This window comes from Monodelphis domestica, chromosome 3 (assembly GCF_027887165.1).
Source record: "Monodelphis domestica isolate mMonDom1 chromosome 3, mMonDom1.pri, whole genome shotgun sequence".
Classification (NCBI taxonomy): domain Eukaryota; kingdom Metazoa; phylum Chordata; class Mammalia; order Didelphimorphia; family Didelphidae; genus Monodelphis; species Monodelphis domestica.
Window position 1 is genome coordinate 495,820,059 of NC_077229.1, and position 19,966 is coordinate 495,840,024.

General features: G+C 40.6%; 1 protein-coding gene and 1 long non-coding RNA gene across 2 annotated transcripts; both read right to left on the reverse strand.

Annotated features, from left to right (window-relative positions):
• Nucleotides 1-311: 311 nt before the first annotated feature.
• Nucleotides 312-9,483, reverse strand: CCNB1 (cyclin B1). The gene is made up of 9 exons (XM_001367252.4): nt 8,858-9,483; nt 7,912-8,082; nt 7,711-7,824; nt 5,084-5,266; nt 4,613-4,771; nt 2,990-3,226; nt 1,345-1,485; nt 759-869; nt 312-535 (listed from the first exon to the last, which is right to left on the reverse strand). Exons 1-9 carry the CDS (start codon nt 8,876-8,878, stop codon nt 428-430), a joined length of 1,245 nt encoding a protein of 414 aa, XP_001367289.1. The 5' UTR covers nt 8,879-9,483; the 3' UTR covers nt 312-427.
• Nucleotides 9,484-10,046: 563 nt separating this feature from the next.
• LOC103103375 (uncharacterized) lies at nt 10,047-18,727 on the reverse strand. The gene is made up of 3 exons (XR_463825.2): nt 18,519-18,727; nt 15,750-15,926; nt 10,047-10,494 (listed from the first exon to the last, which is right to left on the reverse strand). It is a non-coding gene; the product is annotated as an uncharacterized LOC103103375 (long non-coding RNA).
• Between the last annotated feature and the right edge of the window lie 1,239 nt (nt 18,728-19,966).

Below are 19,966 nucleotides of genomic sequence, written 5' to 3' on the forward strand. Positions count from 1 at the left end.
TCAGCACAGAACTAAGAGATTGGCAGCTTGCTAATGTAAACTCTTCACTTGTCAAGATAACAACATTAAAAAATACCTTTTCAATATGTGTTGTGGGGAGAGATGTTAAACCTTTTCCTTGAGGCCTTCTTATATACCAGCCCATACAGATCTACTCATTTTTAATGTGGCACACATAGGACTTGTTTTCACTCATTGGACTGAATTTAAGTTCAGGTTGGGTCAATTTTTATCTGCATTAAACTGAACCAAAAAAATCCCTATAATTCTTCTGAAGGATTAACATCAAAAAAAGTTAACACATAAAAAAGTAAAAGGGACAAAAGAAAACTTTATTATGACAAGTATTTGGGAGCTATAATATGTACAAAAAGGCACATGGTGCCAATTTTATTGCAGATTTCACTACACAGTGCAAGATCAGGAGTTACACTTTTGTTAGTGGCCTGGCTAGATCTTGAATTACTACAGAATTCAGTTGTGCAATAGTGCTGATCTTTGCGTGCTTAGTGCTTGAATACTTATTCTTGATAGCCTGCAAGAGTTAAAAAAAAATGGCAGCCATTAAGGAAAGAACAAACCACCAAATATAGATCTTAGGAGTTAAGACAACGGTACTTTATGTACCTAGCTACAAAAAATGTAAGCTTTTAAAACATGCACACACTCAAACTCCCGTTCTTTTATCTAGCACATACTTACCCTTGGTTTAACCTAGAAATTCCAGCATGGTCCCTCTACCCAATTCTTCCACTTACCATGTGTTTTGTAAGCCCCCGGTTCACCAGGATCACATTCTTAGCCATGTGTTGCATTACAGGAAGAAGGGCCTCTTCAGTATAAGACATGTAGTGTTGGAGAGTTGGAGTCTAAGAGTTAATATATCAAATGAGATGATAATTGGAAAGCACTTAGCACAGTGCCTGATACATAGTAAGCATTATATAAAGCTTGGATATTCTGATTAACATTGAGAGATTTTAAATGCTAAATTACACTTTTCATAAATTGCTACCTCTCTAGATTGATGACCTATAAATGTGTGTGTGAGAGATGACTGCTGCTTATAACCTGATATTGTTTTAGGAAAGAGGTACTGAAGTGAAGAAGGGACAAATAAGAACTTACTTCAGAGTACTTGCTACTCAAGTTCTCTAGAGAAATCCTCAATTGTTCAAGCTTCTCTCTTGTTTGATTTGGGAGTTAAATCAGAAGAAACAATATCTTTGCATTTGCTTTATAAATCAGACTGGCCTTAGCAGACTTACAGGCTGAAAAGTCACAACAAAAATATAATTATCTAGAAGGTCAATAAGTATAACCTGGAGCAGACATAGGGCTTACCCATTCACCATTATCGAGCACTTTCAGTGCCAAGCAAAAAGCACTTGCTGCAATCTGGGAAGGAGGGAAGTGGACCATATCATAGTCTACCATTGTGAGTTCCATCAGATATTTGGCTAAGGTGTGCTGTTCAATGTCAACCTGGAATGAGAAATCATTTTCTCACTGACAAAGAAGTTTCTGTTTGCAAACCATCTGATCTATAAAAAAATGGTCAAACTTCACTAAAGAAAACTAAATCCACAAAATCTGTAACTTTAAACTTCCATGATCATAGCCCACTGCCAACCCAATCAATACCAAGCCAAGATTCACATTCAATTCAACCATCAGCTACACTGGTACCTTCTTGCCATCGGCCTTACCAGTATACTCTCTGGACCATAAAGCTTCCTAAAACTAGGCCCTGGAGGACTTAATCTGTTGATTTTGGGAAATTTAGCAGTCTAAGTTGTTTGGAGCAGTGAGAAATAACAAAATCCTATCGGCCTCTTTATCTCACTGCCCCTAGAACAGACCATCAGATAGATCCACTCACCTTCTTGCCATCAAGAGACCGTACCTTATCAGGGAGCACCCAAAAATGTTTCATCTCTAAGATCATAAACTCTGAAATTCTCCTCTTTAGCCATAATCCCCTGGCCTTCTACATCTTCCAATGCTACACTCTTCTCAAGTCTGATCTGTCTTCACTTTGAACTCTGGAATTCTCATTTCTTGCTTTGCCACCATTACCCCCTCCTTTCTAATCCTGATTTCTTCTCTTCAGTTGTGACCCTTCAGTTACTCAATTTAACTGAAATCAGCAGAATACTACTGTCCTTAGCTCTCACCCTATTGCTATTCAAGCCTTCAATTCTTAATTAGAGGAAGCAGCTAGGTGGTGCAGTGGATAGTGCCAGGCCTGGAATAAGACTCTTCTTCCTGCATTCAAATCTGGCCTCAGACACTTTGTGACTTATTTATTTGCCTCCGTTCCTCATCTGTAAAATGGGGATAGTAACAGCACCTGCCTCCCAGGGTTGTTGTGAGCATTAAATGCCATAATAATTGCAGTCTTTGGCACATTCTAAGAACTATAGAAATGGTAACTATTACAATAACTTAGCTTACTGAATGACTGCTGCAGATCTCCCTCATTTCCCTTGCTCAGCCATTCAAAAATTTGGCTTCACCCATGCTCTAACCTTCTTTGCTCCAGTTTTGGAGCAGAAAGAAGACCTCTTTATATTCAAGACCTCCATCTGCATTGTTCCCATTCCCTTGGGAGCAACCCGTCCCACCAATTATGCCCTCAAACCCCTCCTCCTTCACTGGAATCATCCTCAGTGCTGATGAATTTGCTCAGGTTTCTACTATTCTTTAAAAGCCTTCCCTTGATCCAGCTATAAGAAGCTTTCCTCTCTTTCCAACTTTTCCATTTGCTCTGGATATCTCCTTTGTATCATACTTGGCTATGTACCCAGTCTCACCTCCCCAGTAGACTATAAGCTTCATCATTCCTTGTTCAGACTGGCACTTGCCTATCGATCAAGATTCAGCAAAGTTTAAGAAACACGAAACACAAAGGATCATAAAGGCCTGTTTACACTGGACCATAATTTTAGCCAAATGACATCACCTTGGAACCAAAGATTCACCTCACCTCTCCAACCTTGGATGCTCGGCGTAGGAAGTGCAGGGGTAAAGGACGACCCAGACTGAAGTCTAAAGCTTTGAGAATCTTCATTTCCATCTGTCGAATCTGGTGCTTACTGTACGTGTGGTCAGTTACAAAGGCAAAGTCCCCAATTTCAGGTGGGTACATCTCTTCGTACTTGCTGGCAATGAACATGGCAGTAACACCCACCAGCTGCAGCAGCTTCTTAGGTACACTGTTATCCTGCAAAGATGATCCATGTAGACGTTTAGGCAAGAGAATGGCTGCCAAGTGGAAGCAATGCAAACAGAACTCTCTTCATGAGAGGCAGCTCCTTCAGGGACGAAGAACTCAACACCTTCCCTTTCCCTCTTAAACAGTCCAACTAGAAAATGAATCTTAAATGAAAAAACACTGTTGGCAGTTTCTGACAGACATCAGGCTTTTAATAGTCATTAGGAGGCTGTTCTTAGTCACTCACCCATCTGAAGAGACAAAACAAGTAATACTCTTAACTACTACAGATAGACTTTCTCCCCTACATGCCCTCCAACAAATCCTGGGGAGATACCAGTTCCACCTTCCTCGTTATTATGGGGCAAAGAATAGCTTAAGCTTCATAAAGGTTCTAAAAAAAAAAATCAAGAAAACTTCACAGTTGAGGCATGGAATTTTATGGTTTGAGCAGCAGTGTGGTGCAATGAGAAGAGAAAATGATGATTACATGGATTCAGGAAGACCTACATTGGAATCCTACCCTCAGATCCACTAGCTGTGTGACTATGGATGTCACTAGCTGTGCGACTATGGATGTGTGAGGATGTCACTTCAATCAACCTCCAAGCTTCAATTTCTTCATCAGAAAAAATGAGGATAGAGGAAATGAAGTGGCTCAGTGGATTGAGAGCCAGGTCTAGAGATGGGAGGTCCTAGGTTCAAATTTGGCATCAGATCCTTCCTAGCTGTGTGACCCTGGGCAACTCTTCTGGCTTGGAATTAGTACACAGTATTGATTCTAAGATGGAAGGTAATAGTTTGGGGAAAAAAAAAAGAAAGAAAAATGAGGATGGGAGGAGCTAGGTTGTTTAGTGATAAATGGGCCTGAAGATGGGAGATCCCAAGTTCAAAATTTGCCTTGAACACTTCCTAGAAATATGACCCTAAGCAAATCACTTAATCCCTATTTAGCCTTTATTCTTCTCTGCCTCAGAACCAACACATACTATTGATTCTAAGATGGAAGGCAACAGTTTAAAAAAAATAAGGAAAAAGAAAAGTGAAGACAAAGAATGTTAGAATTATTTTTCCACTGATGTTTGGGGTAGTAGTATTGACTTGAAACATTTTATGGCTTAAAACTACAAACAAATCCTGAGGACTTCTGTATTATATTACATAATACTGCAGGCATTGTCATTCCCTCATGCTAGTCTCACAGCTAGCATCAAGGTGACTCAAACTCTATGCCCAGTCCAAGCCTTCCTCTATACCCTTTATTTGCATCACCTTCCATGGTATATAGCCAGAGGCAACTCCAGGAAAAATTCCACTCAGATGATAATTTCATGTATCCCCTCAAGAAAGCACACCACAGTACCTCTCCAGGGCCTCCACATTACATATACTCACCTGCATAAATCGGTCAATAATGGCCACGGTCATGTACATAGTCTCCTGAAGCAACCTGAACTTCATCTGCACTTGTACCAACCAGTCAATTAAGATGGCTCTCATGTTCCCAGTGACTTCTTGACCCACCAGGTATTTTGGTCTGACTGCCTGCTCTTCCTGCACAAAGAAACGTAAATCATCTTTTGAAATTATATTCCATGATGCAGAGTATCTTGAACACAAGGAAATAACTGCATCCAGAAAGTTCAGTTATTGCTAAATGGCTAAAAGTTCTTCTGCATGTCCAAAATATAAAGTTTATTATTCTAATACTAGTCACCCACAAACTTATTAGCCTTAGTTTATTAAGTTTGTGTCACTGGAAAAAAAAAGTTCAAACCAAAAATGTTTTTGCCTCCATCCATTCCTTTCCCAACCCTTTAAAATAATAAGAAGTTTATTTAGGAAGAGTTCAAGAGGAAAACTGACCTCAAGTTGTCTAAGATAGCAATAAATATCTTTTACATATTCACTACAAAGATTTGGATCAGCTGTATCATCTGCATCAACATCTTTCACTGCAAGTATGACATCAGAAAAAGCTTGGCACAGAAACTCTTCTGCAGGTGCACATCCGGATGTTTCCATTGGGCTTGGGGATGGTGAATCCGCCTGGTAAAAGAAAAGTTCCTGGAATCAATACTGTAATGGTATACCACCAGACTGCAAAGAGACCTTCTAATTATGGTTATCCACCCACTTAAAGAAGTGATCACTACTACGAGAATGTCTATATATTTTTTCCTTGGGGAAAAAAATTCAATCTGTATTCTATGGCTGCAACTTTTAGGAGAAATAATATATCAAATGCTAGACTAGTTCTTTCAAATAAATAAAAAGCCTTTAAAGAAGGACAGCCAACACAAGGATGCGGGGAATCACAACACGCCACACACTGGAGCTCATGGGAGGACGGAAGCGGCATGTCCCCTGGCACAGATGGCTGCTGGCCGCGGTGCCCATGGCCGAGAGTCCCTGAAGCCCCATGGGGTGGGCAGGCCAGTGGAGGCCAAGGGGGGGGGGCTGTGAAGAGATGAGGGGCCCCCCCAGCCCCGGCGACAGAAGAGGTCCCTCCTGGGCCCCCACTGCGTCCCCGCCCGGAGCCCAGCCTGCCCACCCGGAGAAGAGGGCGGGAATCTCCTGGGCGTGGCGCGGCGCGGCACCCTGGACCCACCTCCGAGGTCCACCCGAGCTGAGCGTCCAATTCTGCCCACCCCTGAGCGTGCCAGAGACCCGGGCACAGCCTGGCACCCCCAGCCCCCTCCTGTAAAGTGCTCAATCGCCGGGGCCTCCCAGGCAGCGAGAGGGGCCGCGGGACCATCGAGCAGGCCGGCCGAGGCGGTCGGGGCCAGCCCGAGCTCAGCCCGCAGGTCGTCCCTGCTCTGGGCTTTAAATTTAAATTTAAACACAGTAGAAGCAAATATAAAACATTCCGAGCTTTTCCCCTCTAACACAATGAAGGCATACTGTGTCATTTGACCAGCATTATCAAAGGTAAATTTGGTTGTATAGATATGTGTTAGAAAGAAAAGGTAGTGTGGGTTGGAGTTTCTTCATCCTTCTTCCTTTCTGCCAATTAGCTCCAGACTTCTCAACTTGCCCCATGTCTTACTTAACCTTAGTGACTGAGGAGATAATCAGCTTAGCTATTGAATGCTAAGGTTTGAGATAGTTTTAATTTAATCTCACTAAATTGATCACATTATTCTATTCAGTATACTATGCAGGTAGATTCACATCCCATTATCTATAGCTGTAATGTCTTTGTGTGGAAGGCAGAATGGGAAGAGAAAGGGAGAATGATGCAGAGAAAAAAAGACAGTAATTGTTTCCTCCTAGAATCTCTAGAAAGCTATATTTTCTTGCTGTCAAAATGGGTAAATTAAAAAAAAAAATCCCAATCACATTTAAAAGTAAATTGCTGAGGGCAAATGGGTGGCTTGGAAGATTTTGAGTCAGGCCTGGAGGTCCTCAAATCTGACCTCATTCACTTCCTAGCAGTGTGACCCTGGGTACATCACTTAAACTCCATTGCCTCACCCGTACCTCTCTTCTGGCCTTGGAACCAATACACAATATTAATTCTAAGACATGGCCTTGGAACCAATACACAGTATTAATTCTAAGACAGAAGGTAAGGGTTTAAAAAAAAGCAAATTATTAAAAATGCTAATAATTAGTAGCCATGCTATAGCTTAAACATCTTGTGTGCCATCTGACTCCTTTCCTTAACAAAAGGGCACTGTAATTCACTGGAAAAATTCCAAAATTCCTAACATTTAATACCTTTATTCTTTCTGCTCCTATCAGGACTATCTTTATATTTATTTTATCCTTAACACAACTTTCCAAAAACAAAATAAATGAAACAAAAAACCTGGAAGATATATCAGTAATTGAATTATAAACCACTTAAGTGTGAAATTAACTGGATAGTCAATATAGCATGTTATTGTCCATACCTCTTTTTGAGGTTTTCTTGGCAAAGATACTGGAGTGGTTTGCCATTTCTTTCTTCAGTATGCACTCATTATACAGATGAGGAAACTGAGGCAAACATAGTAAAGAGATTTGCCCAAGATCACACAGGTAGCATCTTGAGACTGGAGTTGAACATAGATCTTAGATCATAGACTCCAGGCTTAAGAGCTCTAGTCACTGTTTCAGCTAGCTGCCACTCAATATAGCATACCCAACACAAATTCATGAACTTTTAAGAAAACATTCTAACATTCTTTTTTCTTTCTTTTTTTACACCTTTATCATCCATCTTAGAATCAATATTATGTATTGGTTCCAAGGCAGAAGAGTGATAAGGGCTAGGCAATAGGGGTTAAGTGACTTGCACAGGATCACACAGCTAGGTCAAATTTGAACCCAGGACCTCCCCTGTCGCTAGGCCTGGCTCTCAATCCACTGGGCCACCCAGATGTCCCCAACATTCTAACATTCAAGCATACAGATGAAATGTAATCCTTGTGAACACAATTCATTTGAACAGCATCTTTCAATCATAAGGATGAAACATGTTGATGGAAGGTTTAGGGATCGGTTACCTTAAAAGGCTCAGGACTTAGTTTCTCTTCCTTAACAGGTTCAGGCACAGGCATTTTTTCTACTGGTTTGGAAGCTTTTTTAGCAGCTACTTTTGCAATGGGAGCTTTAGCTTCCTGCAGAGAAGAGAGAACTAACGAATCAAAAAAAGATTTATAGTTAAAAGAGGAAGCCTCATTCATGGGAAACAAAGTAAGGATTACCTTTTTCAGAGGTATTTTTGATGCAGGCTGTTGCTCACACACTTTGTTGCCAATATCACCCAGGGCCATTCTTGGCCTCAGCCCAGGCTTAGAGGAAGCAGTGGGTACAGGCACCCTTTTGGCGCCTGCAACATTGGTCTTCAGTTTATTCTCAGCATTGATCTTCATGTTCTACAAAGGGACCCCTTTTTATGTTAGAACAAGATAGAAATGCTAAAAGGCTAAGTGATGAAAATCTAACTGTCCCTAGCAGTGTTCAATACAGGACTGGAAACAATAGACTCAGTAGTAGAGGGCACTGTTCCAGGTAGGAAGCAAATTTGATCCCCCCCACCCCCTTTCCATTATTTCATTACAGAGAAATCAATCCAATTCCATCCCTCTCCCTTCCCCTCACCCCCCCCCCCCTTTTACTGTCCCTCTATCTTACAGATGGGGAAAAACACAGACTGGGAGAGGATAAAAAGGTTCAAAGTTCAGTTTGAGTGGGGAGGAGACCCTAAACCTTCCCATGCCCAGTCTAGAGGCCTACAAGCTCCACTGAAGCTGGTTCCCTCAAAGACACAAGGAAGGTGGGGGTGGGGATCGTGAATTTGGTTGGGTGTGGTGCTTGAACACCATTTTGAGTTTTCAATAGGGTTTCACTCATTTCCCAAACTCCTTTATCTTTTGGATTTGAATTGGGGAAACGAGGTTCTGAAGGAGAAGCCTCTACCGTCTTCCCCCCTCTCTCCAATTCCCTTTCCCTGGGTCCTTTAGGGTGCCCCCTCTCCCCTCCCCCAAGCCGCCCCCACACTCCCATGCCCCACTTCCACCTCTCCTCCTTTTGTCTCCCGATGACCCTTCTGGCTGTGCTCCCCCAGTTCACTCCCAAACCAGGTATTGGAGGGGGGGTGCGAAGTGATGGGTCCGGGGCAGGTTCATTCCACCGCTCTGAGCAACTCACCCTGGTAACACGGAGTGCCATGGCTTCCACCTTTCCAGGCGGCAGCTAATAATAACAAGGAAACAAAGAGACAAATACAAACACAGAAAAAGCACAGATGCCCCCCCACCCCTGGCTCCCTGCGAGTGGACAGCAAGCCGACGAAGTAACTAACAGCCGTTCGTCCCAGCACGCAGTGACTAGCAGCAGCCTAGCCTGAGGTTTAAACCCCGCACAGCTCCTCGCTCATTGGTTAGTTCGTCGTGTTCCTTCGCTCCTCATTGGACGGCTGCGTGTTCCTCCGAGAATGCGTTTCCCAGGCGATCCCAGCAGGATGTTCGAAGGGAGGGCGGAGCTACGCGCCGGGAGAACGTAGAGGACGCGGCGTTACTTACATGACGATACCCTCCCCCCATTCTCCGGCGCCTCCCTTGGTTCTTTCACCTGGAGGCTCGGGGCTAGATTTAGGTCGCTCGGTGGGCTTGGGGAGAACCTGGCCCCCGGAGGAAAGTCCAGGGCGTGGCCTTTCTCAGCCATCCTGGAATTTAGGGGCTTTAGAGGCGTGGCCAACATTTAGGGCCCCAAGTCTCATTTAGTATTTAGGAAGCTTTTGCTGTAAGGGGCGCTATGCTAAGCGCATGGCAGTACCAAGAAAAGCAAAAACTGGTCTTGCACCCAGGGAGCCCACAGTCTAGGGTGGGGGAGAAGCCTGCAGACCTCCTGATGGGAGGCAGCTGGGGAGTCAGGACACACCTCCTAGCTGTGTGATCCTGGGCAAATCACGTATGCCCTAGTTGCCCATTTCTAGTATCTCTTCTAGCTTAGATTTGTTCCTACGAAGAAGGTGAGGGTTTGAAAAACAGCAACAATTACAAAAAACAATCTGACTTTCTCCACAAGTTATATCAAGGAGAGTGGATTTTTCCTGTGGAGGATTTCTTTCTGTGGTTATAATATATGTATACTTTATATATTTTTTCTTAACTTTATACATATTTCCAGATGTGTGTTTCTCCAGTTTTTTTACATTTGTGTGTGTGTGTATATATATATATGTACATATATATGTATATTTAGGTTTAATATATACATATATTTCTACATTTAATATGTGTGCATGTATATCTCCAGGTTCAAGGTTTATATACATGTATTTTTTCATATTTAGTATTTTCCATTATATATACACATGCCTATATGCTCTTCCTCCCTCTCTCTTCTCTTAGATAGATAGATAGGTAGATAGATAGATAGACAGACAGACACAGACACATTTCCAGGTTTAGTACATGGATGAGGCAACTGTGGCACAATGGTTAAGAGCAATGAACCCAGAATCAGAAGGCCTGAATTCAAATTCAGCCCCAGATGCTTATGAGCTGTGTGACTCTGAGCACGTCACTTCACCTCTGATTGCCAGACAAAAGGATGAATTAGATCTTCTAGAGGAATAAATGACAAACCACTCCCACATCCTTGCCAAAAAAACCCACGGATAATTACAGCCCAAGGGATCATGAACAGTCAGACAAATGAACAACAAAAAAATACATACTTTCAGGTTTACTTTTTCACAGTGCTAACATATTGTAACCTGCTTTCTGGATGCTTGTGATGTTGACAAGTTGCTTCATTGCTCCGAGTCCCAGTTTTCTCATCTGCAAAATGTGAGAGGGTAGGTTGAAGAAAAAATTCAAATCCTAACTCTGAACAGTCCCAAGGCCCGTAAACAAGGAAGCTACTAGTATTTTCTTCCCCCTAGTACCAAAAACTTTATCAACCCTCAATTTTGCAAAATGATCCTACTTCTTTCTGTGGAATTACTCTGCTACAGTTTGTGGTGACAGGATTCACCTCTTGCTTGTGACATACTAGTTCAGCTTGTTCCATGTAGCTATGAATACTAAGACAGATTTAGTTGGGTTTTTAAAAAACCCTTACCTTTTGCCTTACAATCAATAATGTGTAATAGTTCCAAGGCAGAAGAGCAGCAAGAACTAGGCAATTGAAATTAGGTGGCTTGCCCACAGCCACACAGCTAGGAGGTGTCTGAGGTCAAATTTGAACCCAGGTCCTCTGGACTCCAAGCCTGACACTCTGTCCACTGGGCCACTTAGGCGCTCCAATTAATTTTTAATAAAATGTAGATTATTCTTTCTAGAATACATGCTGTGTAAAAATAAGCAAATCATTCTGCCAACCCATCAGGATGTCATCCTATAGTTTCAGCCAAATCATTAAGAAAAGTTATCTAAGGAAAGCAATTTCCACTTCTTTTCACTTCTCCAACCTTTGCAATAAGTCTTCCTACTTTATCTCTCAATCAAAAGTGCTTTCTATGAAATTACAGTTGGCCTGTTAATTTCTAAATTTGATTATCTTTTCACAATCTTCATCTTGATCTCTGCGACATCTGACACTTGACCAACCCTATCCCTAGGAAACTCCACTTCAGACTGGCCTTCTTGTTCCTCACAAAAACATACACACAACACTATTTTCCCTCTCTACCTTGCCTCCTGCTGTCTCCTGAAACCCAGAATACAATCCTTCTGTACCTCCACTTCTTATAATCCCTGGTTTCCTTTAAGACTCAGTTCAAACGTCACCTTCTACATGAAACCTTTTCTGAACCCAGTTCTCTGAAGTCCTAGTGCCTTTCTTTCCAAAAATCGCCTTGTATTTATTTGGTATATATGCTATGTGTAATTATTTTTAAAGAGAAGTTATATGAGAGGAGGCAACATAAACTCCTTAAAGGCAGGGTCTATTTTGTTTCTGTCTTTGTATCCCTAGCCATTGACCCTAAATCTTCAGAGAATAGGTGCTTACTGATTGACTTCCCTTCTCAGTTCCTCAAGGCAACTCACTATACTAAGAATAGAAATCAGAAGTCAATCAGTATCATTGGAAGAGGAATCTAGAATTCCTCATACTGATGAAATCATGGGCCCCTATTTTTAATTGAAATCTTTACAGTGACTACAACATGCCCTACGCACTGACAGAAAAGAAGTCTTTTAATAATATTTTATTTTTTTCCTCAATTATATGTAAAATTTTTTTAACATTTGTTTTCTAAAATTTTGAGTTCCAAGTTCTCTTCCTCCTTCCCTCTCCTCCTCTCCCAACTCCCAGAGATGGTAAGCAATTTATACATTATACATGTGCAATCATGCAAAACATATTTACATATTAGTCATGTTGTAGAAGACACATATTAAAAAACCCACAAAGAAAACGAAGTGAAAATAAGTCTGCTTCAATCTGTATTCAGACTCCATTAGTTCTTTCTCTGGAGGTGGACATTAGAAATAAAGTCGTTAAAAACAATAGACTGGATTTTTTCTTGTAGAGGCATTTTCCCCTGGTATAGGGACTCTACCTATAGTTTAAGACTTCCTTTCCTCCAGCCTTTAAGTAATAAGTCACATCCTGGTTTAACTTGCATTAATTTAGCCACGCCACTTTTGTACTTAACTGAATTTATCCTTCATTTATTTATTAGCATTAACATTTAATGCTTCTTCCCTAATTTATAAGCAGAAAAGGCCAGATTCTAATATGTACCCATCTGGTATTATTCAATTAATTCTCAGATTGTTTTAATATATAAATATGTACACAGATAGCAAGCAGTTTGGCATAGTGGCTACTAGGCTGTATCTGGAGTCAGAAAGTGAGTTCAAATCTTGCCTTTGCCACATTCTTGTGACCAATAACAAAGAATAACTTCCCAGCTTCAAGCAGCTTTCATAATTTAAATTAAAAAAAATTTTTTTAACTTAAATTTCTTTTTAACTTTGATTTTTAAAAATGTGAGTTCCAAATTCTCTCTCCCTGTTTCCCATCTCATTGAGAAGACAAAACGATATATGTAAAGTCAGGCAAAACATTTCAATATTAGTTATGTACAAAAAAAAGCAAGAAATATTAAGTTAATCTCTCTGAAGATGGATTTTCATCATGGGTCCTTTGGAATTGTCTTATATCATTGTATTGATTAGAGTAGTCTTATGTTATGTAGTAATGTGTGCTATTTCCCTAAAATGTGAAATTACTTTTGTTTTATTATTTCAACACAGTCTTACATATAAGTCTCATTTTCCATCTGTCCTCTTCTTATATAAACAAATTTACAAAGTTCAAAGTCTTAGCTGTCCATTTCAGCTTTCCCTCTTTGTTTCTTCTCTCTAGCAGCTTTTCTTGATGCTTTTCCTCTGGGCTGGAAAGTTGTCTCGAACATTATGTGTCACTATTATTTCTTTGTGGTGTACTTTTTTAATGTTAATCGGTTTTTGTTTTCATTTCTCAACACTATCTTTTGTCTAATTATCTTCTATGCCTGTTACAGTGATGTTGAACTTTTCTTGTTTTACGTGGGAACAGTGAAACCATGAGTCTTTCCCTGCAATTTTTATGGCTTTTGGGATAGTAAGCAATACTTCATGTGGTCCAGTCCATTTTATGTCCGTAGCCAATTTTTTATTGAAATTGTTTAAGTATACTATGTCTCCCGGTTTGATGTTGTGCAAATTGTAAGCCAGGGGTACTGTTTGTTGTATCAAGCCCATTTCATGCAACTTTGCTATTCTTGTTTGTAAAGCTTGTATATATTTTGTTAATTGACAGTCTAGTTTGTGAGAAGTTCTACGTCAGAGAAAGGAAGATGTGATAGGATCATTACATTATTTGCTTCTTCTCTTTGTTTTCTATAAGTTTTATGATTTTGTTGTACTGCTAATTTAGTGTCTTTTTCCACTTCCTCATACTTTTCACAAAGTTCTTGGTAATTCTTGACTCCCAATGCTGCCAGCATTTCTTCTAATGAGATTGTGTAGTTTATGTCCTTAACTAACTCTTCTGACTGGATCGTTTGTTCTTCATTTGAGTTGTTAATGAAATCATCTATATCCCCCTCTTGTAAAGCTTTGTGATCTTGATTGTAAAGTTTGATCTATTCATAAGGTTCTTGGTCTTCTTCATTTTCTGAATCAAACATTATTGAATATAGTGTTTCTGTGTGATTCATGTCTTGCACTGACTCTTGCTTGGTGATTTCTATATTCCCCATGTCTTTTGCAAGCTCTTGCCTATTAGTATGCTGTAACTCTGTGTCATGTGTTGATAAATTTGGTTCTTGTGTGTTTGTTCCTTCCTGTGGATCTGCTATCATATCCCAGTTTTGTTCTTCTGCTACAGACTTTTCTTGTTGCTTTGAACATTCATTTTGCAATCCATCATCAGCTTGTAAGGGAATTGCCTTATCATGGAGTCTTAAGGTTAGCATAATAATGTTTGTGTTTGCTTTTTCTTGTGCAGTTAATATTGGTTGGAATTCTTCTGCATAAGGATTTAAGGTTGACTTTTCTATTATATTATTGGTATTTTCTTTTGTAATATCATCCCTGCTTTCCGTGTCATTGTCTCCAGGAAGTCTGCTAATTTGAATGTTCTCTGTTATTGCATTTTCCTCCACATTGGAACCTTTTGTTGTTTGCTCCTGTGCTTCAATTAATTCATTCGCAGTATGTTTAGAATCTTTATAACCCTCTACTATTTGTGTATTACAGACTGTTGTCAATTCTGTTTTTTCCTCTTTCTTTGTAGCTTGTTCCACTGTTCCAAAAATTACTCTTTAATCTCCTTTACATCATTATCTAATTGTATTTCTTCTTCTATCTGTTCTTTATTTCTATTTTGTGCTTTTAGAACCTCAAGTTCTATTTGCATGCAGTCTCCTTCCTTTTCATTTTTCCCATTTCCTTTCCCATCTTTCCTTTTTGATGTTACCCCATGCACCTGGCTTCATAACTGACTTTGTTTGGCAGCACCTGAGACTACTTGTGAATAACGTGGTTTCGCTCCTTGTCCTGCTGCCTTGTGAGGTCACTTAATTCTAGTTGTTGTATTCTGGTTCTTAAAGACTGGATTTCATCCCTGGCTTTTTGGTCATCCTTCTCCTTCTGGTCTTATTTTCTTTGGAGGTCATCTTTCATTCTCTTTACCTCACCTCTCATCTCCTTTGCTTCATCTTTTATCTTCTTTCATCTCCTTTGCTTCATTTTTAAGCTGGTCGATTTTGGCTTTCAAGACACGATTTTCTGTTTCCAGATGACTTATCTTAGTTTTTAAATTCTGTTCCCAATTGTCTTCAGCCTCTCGTAATTGTGTTTTGAATTTGCATTTTGAGTTCTTCCAAAGCCTGTATCCAATTCGCTGGGATTTCTGTTTTATTGTTTGCCTCCTCCTCTGTTCCATTTGCTCTTTTTTGGTTGCCTATACAGAAGCTGTTGATTCTAATTTCTTCTTCTTTTTCTGTTGTTTGCTCATATTTACCCCTTCTTTACTCCCAAAGTTGTCTGTGCTCTTGCTCCTCTCATTTTTTTGGTTTGGGGACTTTCTGTCAATCTCCCCTCTTGGAGCTTTGTCAGATCTCTCCATGCAGTCTGTAGGGGAAAGGTGTTGGAGTTTGAGCTTCACTGTCCTCTGAAGGCTTTTGATTGGATTAAAGTTCAGCAGTCTGTGAGGGAAGGGTGTTGGAGCCTGGGCTTCCCTGACCTCTGAAGACTTTTGATGGGATGAAGTTCAGTTGGGTTGGGGTGGATGTGCTCTGAGACCAAAACCTCCTGAAAGGCTGGAGCAATATGGAGGGTCTCCACCACTGTGACCAGTCTACCTGCTTTGCGCTCCCTCTCCAGCTCCTTCCTCACTGCCTGTGTTCAATGCTCTGAGCCTGGCACAGCCCCACCCACAAGGTACAGACTCCAGACCAGAGCCTTTGCCTGCCCAGAGGTTCCCACTGCCACTGGAGGCTTAGTGCTCTGGGTGGGAGGGAGGGGTCCTGGGACCTTCCTTCTGCCTTCCCCTTAAACCTGAGTGTTCTTGAATTCTGGCTTTTGGGGGGGTGTACCTTTTAAACTGAGTCTAGCAGGATGATTCCTTGGCTCTGTCTTGTTGTTAGTTTTGATTTTCAGTCCCCTAGGAGCATTCAGTTTGTGATTGGTAAGGAAGGGTTTTCAGAGGTCTGAACTTTTGCTGCTTCTATGTTGCCATCTTGACTCCACCTCCTGCCCTTGTGTAGTCTTACCTAAGAGAGGAAATAGTGATTTCTTTTATCTGTGCCCTCTCTCTCTTAGACCTTTCTAACTTTGGTTCCTGACCTCCTGCTAGTAGAGGTTCAAACTATATATATGTGTGTGTGTATATATATATATATATATATATATATATATATATATATATATATATTAACAGTTTGTCTAAAGGGAAAAGGGATCAGGGAATAACTAATTTATAATCCACTTAGACATTAAACCCCTTATACTTATATAACTATTCTAAGCTAAATTTCTAAATTAATACTTAAGGTTAAGGGGGTTTTGTTAGGAACAGGGCCAGGGACAAATGGGTCAAAAATTCTCAAAACACTGGAGTTCTTTGGGTTAAGCAGCAATCCCAGTAACAGCTCAGATGAACTCTTCTCCACAGCAGTAGCACCAGCTCCAGTAGCAAGGACAGGCAGGAAACAAGGTAGACCAAAGGAAAAGGGACCAATGGCTCTCTGGGTCCACCCCAGAAATAACCAGATCGCACCCCTGGGCTCTCTTGACTGCTAGAGGAAAGGAGCCTCACTCTACCAGAGTTCACCAATTGCTTTCTACAAATGCTCTGTTTCCAGTCCCAGTTTCTGGGAGTTCTGAGTGTAATGTTGGTCTGCAGGGTCTCATGCTATCAGCTTGCCCTGTTATGCCCTGCTAGAAATCCCTTACTATAGATCCCTACACTGACTGTCTAAAAATTTCCAGCTACCTTACTATCTGACACTATAATCCTTCCAGATTAAATTTATTTCAAGGTGACCCTTGATTCTCAGGGTTCAACCCTGGCTGGTTAGGCCTAAGATGACTCTAGGCCTTCCCATGACAGACAGGTTCACTGGCTGGCCAGGCACAGATCGTCAGAGTAGCTGGAAACACTCTCAGTAGGTTGGAAACCCGAGTGGATCACAAAGTGTTGAAGGATTTCTCCAGACAGGACACCAGAGTTGGTAGCTTCTGCTTCAAAGGGAAAGGAAACCAAACCCCTCCTAGGCTGGTAGAGATCTCAAGCAGGAGGAAGTTGTAGCTTCAGGCTGTCCCAGAAACAGGAAGTCCAAAAACCATTCAGTCACTTCTGGTGTCTACTTTTATTCATTCCCCACATTCCAGAACACAGCCCATGTCATTTTACAGCATGCATGCAGTCTTTGCAAACTCTCCTTTCTGTTACCTTCTTGCACTCTATTTCTCTTCCCTCTCCCATAACATTCCACCCTTTTGCACAGACCAAAACTCACTTAAAAAAATGTTTTGGATCCTGTGCACCAATATAACTTAAATCCCCTTATCATATTCCTATCCTAATATTCTGACCCCAAGTAAAAAACATTTACACTTACTTACCTTATCCTAGTCCTATACTATCTTACTCTAAGGAACTGAACTAGGGAAAGGAAAGGAAAGGGAAAGGATTTACAATACCGTAACAAAGATCAAAACAAAATGCAAACATTTACAAAAACAAAACAAGCAAGAAAATTTCTGAATACAAATACAAACTGCAAAGTATAAAAGAATGCAATACAAAATAAAAAATTTCAAAATGCTACAACAAAAGACTTTTGCAAAAAGTTTGTAAAAAAAGTATGCTAAACTAATACACAAAACAATCTTATCTAAAAATATTATAGCAATGCATAAAAATAGAAAAAAATAGAAAAATTACAATAAAACACAATGTAGCATAAACTTTTACAAAAACACAATCTGACTAAAAATAAACTTATGTAAAATGCATTCAAAATTGAACAATTCAAAACAAAACTTTTTCTATGCTAAATGTTATTGCTATTACATAAAACCAAAATGTCTACATAGAACTATGAACTGAGTATTCTCTTATGAATCTACGTTTTTCAACAATTTAACTATGCACATTTCTATTTTTCAGAATCCTATATATACACATATTACATATTTTTACACAGATGTATGTTACATGTGTATATATGTACAGATTTGTAAAAACTTTTGGCATTATAGCAACTATGGACACTAAATTTTCATCTTACATAATATACAAGATCACATATACACACATATATATATGTACATGTATTTTGTCAAAGAGGATCTAAAGGCACACTAGCCAAAGGGAGCCAAACCCCTTCAAAGATGGTACAGAGCCTATACTATAGACTTTGGCTAACGTCGCTGGATTAAGATGTTCTCCCCAGGGCAAAGTGCTAGCTAGAGTGAGAGAGTTGGTTGGGACTTGGCTCAACCCAATCGAAGGCAACTCTCTCTCCAGGATAAACTCAAAGCCCGTTTCTTCCCCTTTTATGATTCTATGGGGGGGGGGGGGGGGGAATCTGACGGTCTCTCAGGTGTTAAAATGTATTTGCATACAGTGAACAAGGATAGGGTCCGGAAAGAGGTTTGTAGGTTTCCCTAAGCAAAAGAAGCAAGAATCGAGGGCAAGTCTTGTCAGCCCTCTGCTAAAGCCGAGGCCAGTTTGAGGTCTCCTTTCTGCCTAGAGGCTTTCTATGCTGTCTTCACTAGGCTAATTCATGAAAGGAATAAGTCTCTAGATATTAGGCGAAGCGGGGGAGGAAGCAGGAACTAGGAGCGATTCTGTCCACCTCAGGGAAGTAACCCCTGAAGTAAACGAGCCGTTCCAATCGGCTCCCTTGTTGGTCTCGTTCTACTTCACGTGACAGGAAAGATTTCTGGACTCTGTAGATCTCAGGTTCGATAGGGAAATCCTTGGCAGGACTCACGTAGGGTTCCCTTCCGAAGGCTGGAGTAAAGTCTCTTCTCAGAGTTTCCTAGCAACCTCCCTGAACTTCCTCGATCCGCCCCTCCCCCGAGATTCCAAGAATCGAAGCAGGTTCTCTCCTGTCAATCACTGCTCCGCGGCATTCCATGGCATCTCCTTGCAAACACATTTCTTCTTCCAAAACATTCTCTTTCTCAACGTTCGTTCCCGAAATTACAATTACGTCGTCCCAAACTATGTTACAAGTATATACTTGTATCGACAGCTATTTACCTATGTGAGTAGCATGCACTGCATGGCACCACCCTTTCGTGAATCTCAACGCATCTCCCTGTGTTCTCTGATGTTACCTGAACACAATATCTCCACTCAGATCTTCTATTTAGGCAAGATCTTATTGAAACGGGTGTGTACAGTTAATCTACTGCTAGAGTAAACCCTTCCTAAAGTATCCATTTATCTACATGGATACTGTAGTTAATAAAGATCTCATACCATCTAGTGAGAAATGTATTCCTTTATGTGGAGGTGGCATGTACCCAGACCTACCAGTCTTCAGCTTCCCTTCTCTTGTTGCCTGTTGCTTCCCTTCTCTCTTCATAGTTCTTGATAGCTATGTAGTGTTGCATGAACTAAAGTGGAAATGTGCCAGGTCTAATGATGCAGTATCTCAGTCTTCTGTCCATTCGTCGGTTCCTTTTCTTTGTAGAAATCTTGTACTGTCTGTTGTCCTGTTGGCTTCAAGTTAGCTGCTTTTGGTCTGGCTAGGCTTCTGTTGTCATCTGGCTCCTATGCTGCTATCCTCTTCCTCCTTGAATATCCTCTTCCACTGGATTTGTCCTCTCCTTACTGAACTGTTTTTTTTTTAACCCTTACCTTCTGTCTTAGAATCAATATCCATATATCCAACTTGCTACCCTAAAAACTGCAGGCTGAGATCTAAGAATTCTCTCGGTTCATCTGAATTACCTTCATTCTGTATTGTCTAGTGCACATTCGTGTGTATGCTTTCTGATTTTTTGTGTTATTCTCAATGTGGATTAATGGGATTCTTTTCTACTTCCAAAGTCTGTTCATTGTGGAATCTCTATCTAGAATGCAAGGAATCAAGCCAGTGATGCTCTTTCTCCTTATTGAACAGTGAAAAGCATGCCAGTTTGAACCCCAAAACCATATATTCTAGACTATTCTGAGAGGGGAGTTCCAGAGATTACAGCAAGTAGGAAGGTTTTCATAGTCTGATTTTCACCAATTGCTTCATAAAGAAAAATTACCCCAATTAGAGATCCATATAAGTTGCTGCAATCAATC